We start from the raw sequence: 2,500 nt of genomic DNA on the forward strand, positions 1-2,500 counted from the left end.
ATTAGAAGGCACACATCAACACCTCTCACTCCTTATTTTTCCCCTTCTCACAATCCCCAATTTTCATTCTTTCATTCTTCCTATTTTGTTTCTTCCTCATGCTTTTCGTTCCGTCACCCTAATTGATATTTCTCTCCCTCGTTTTTTTCTTCTTCTCTCTCTTCTCCTGCTTTTCTTTCTTACTCCTCATTTTTCGAACTGCAATCATCGCTGGACATCACGAATGGCTTCAATTTCTTTGCGGCTAATTTCTGGCTGGGTGTGAGGTAGGCATCGTCCTGGAACTCTGGTCTCTGTCGCAGAATGTCCACGATTGTCTCCCTTGGCATACCCAAGTCGCTCCACAGAATGGTATCCCAGTCTCCTTTGAAGTTCATGAGACTTTCCTGAAAAAAAGAAGGATCTAAATCAATTTTCTGTGATAAAGATATAACTGTTAGCTTATTACAGCCATTACTATACCATCAACATCATCTTTATTTTCATGCATCCTCTCTGATTCTTACTTATTCTTATAATATTGTACATTCACTCACTGAATACATATTCTTTCTCCTTGAATTTCCTAATCATTTCCCTAAAGATATTAAAATACTCAGTGACATCAAACATACATAACTTAACAATCACTTCCCAAACTATAATCAAGATACATTAAATTTCTCAAAACACACACACACACACACACACAAACATACAAACACACACACACACAAACACACACACACACACAAACACACACACACACACAAACATACAAACACACACACAAACACATACACACACACACAAAAAGCCCATCCTTACTTGATCCAAACGTGTGTAGATCATCCTCTTGTAGTAATGCAGAGGGTTGTACACTGGTGGCTTGGGGGAGAAATTGAGGGGAGTGGGTGGATGGCTTGATGTCAGAGGGAGTAAGGCAGGTACTTCCAAAGCCTCCTGGACCCACTCCATATTACGCTTCAGGAACTCCCAAATGACCTGGAATAAAAAAATGAGAAATGATGATCATTTAGTGTTGGAGTTCAGATTGAAGCCATTATGAGATGGTGTACAAACATAGAGCATCTATTGGGCTCTCTGTACGCTATTTTAATGTATCATATCTTACAAATATTTCACCTCATATCTTAGAACACATCTTCACTCTCCTTATAGCTTATGTTCACACTTATTCAAATAGTATGCCTACTTGACTATAACTATTTACACCATTCTTATAATTTTTTGGAAATGATGCTTTCATATCTATTACAACTGTTCTCTTTATCAACATTACTAATTATATTAATATAATATTAATAACAAGGAATGGAGTAAAAAGTGCAGTTAGGTAAGCCTAGGAACGGACTTCTTGGTGACTTGAGCACTTGTGACACCATTTATATATGAAGAAAAATAAAGATAATAAAGATTAAACAATACCATGGTGGCCACTGCATGCGTACATTTGTCAATGAGTTAACCCCTAAACACACAGCTTCCTGCAACTTATCGCCTCTCTTTAGTCAGGGCGTACCTAGGGATGTGAGGCTGATAGATCCTAGTGCACAGCTGGTTAGACTAAAGATGGTGGTGTGTGAGGCATTTTTGGGCAGCTGGCATAATGGAGAAACATACACAAACTGAATTGGGGCAGGAAGAAGGGGTGGAGGAAGCGGACAAATTTGCTGGCGTTGACAGAATGCAAAGTTGCAAAGAGTTGCCTGAATACGTGTACTATGCTCTATGCTGTACCTTTACATAAGCATCTGCTATCTAACAGGAACAATACACAAAAACACTTCATAACAACTACAGCTATGATAATAATAATGCAATTTTTCACTTCAGAGTCCCAATTTGATGTTGACACCATACATCATAATGAATAAAAGAACTTACCACTAATGCATGTTGTCCCTGAACTGACGACAGGACAGTATTAGCAAGAGCATTACAAACACTGTCAATCACATCCTCATCTGTATAGTCATCCAGGCTGTCTTCTTCGTCCTCATCTTCAAGGTCTTCTAGTCTATTCAAAATTAAAAGGATAAATGTATTGGGAATAGAGTATACATTCTCTCTCTCTCTCCCTCTCACTCACTCTCTCTCTCTCTCTCTCTCTCTCTCTCTCTCTCTCTCTCTCTCTCTCTCTCTCTCTCTCTCTCTCTCTCTCTCTCTCTCTCTCTCTCTCTCTATATATATATATATATATATATATATATATATATATACACACACACACAGTATATTTTAATAAACTTATTTCAAGTTCCATAATGAAAAACTGCACAATCTAATACTCACTGCAACAAGAGAGCTTGCGTCATTTGCTTCAAATGCGAGTCATAATTCCCATCATGCAGAGAACATAGTCTCTCACCAACAGCTATCATCATATCCCACTGTCCATCAGTGATAGGAGAATCATTCAACTGGTCTAGGGACTCGCGTGAATTCACCGTCGAGTACAGGGCATTAACCACCAGATGTGTGATCACCTTTAAAGGAA

At 38.5% G+C, this 2,500-nt stretch overlaps 1 protein-coding gene across 2 annotated transcripts in view; it reads right to left on the reverse strand.

The window, feature by feature from the left end:
* The window catches only part of LOC122249399 (uncharacterized protein KIAA0825 homolog), a 10,006-nt gene that overhangs the window by 719 nt on the left and 6,787 nt on the right, over window positions 1–2,500 (reverse strand). For both annotated transcript variants that reach the window (XM_043010210.2, XM_086542686.1), the window contains 4 exons: window positions 2,296–2,489; window positions 1,888–2,020; window positions 808–984; window positions 1–386 (listed from right to left, as the gene is read on the reverse strand). The exon at window positions 1–386 is cut by the window's left edge and continues 719 nt beyond it. In XM_043010210.2, the coding sequence (XP_042866144.2) occupies window positions 180–386; window positions 808–984; window positions 1,888–2,020; window positions 2,296–2,489 (711 nt within the window). In that variant the 3' untranslated portion in view covers window positions 1–179. The remainder of the gene's footprint in view (window positions 387–807; window positions 985–1,887; window positions 2,021–2,295; window positions 2,490–2,500) is intronic.

Source organism: Penaeus japonicus, unplaced genomic scaffold (assembly GCF_977035675.1).
Source record: "Penaeus japonicus unplaced genomic scaffold, GWHDUDI00000001_assembly GWHDUDI00000001, whole genome shotgun sequence".
In the NCBI taxonomy this organism is placed as follows: domain Eukaryota; kingdom Metazoa; phylum Arthropoda; class Malacostraca; order Decapoda; family Penaeidae; genus Penaeus; species Penaeus japonicus.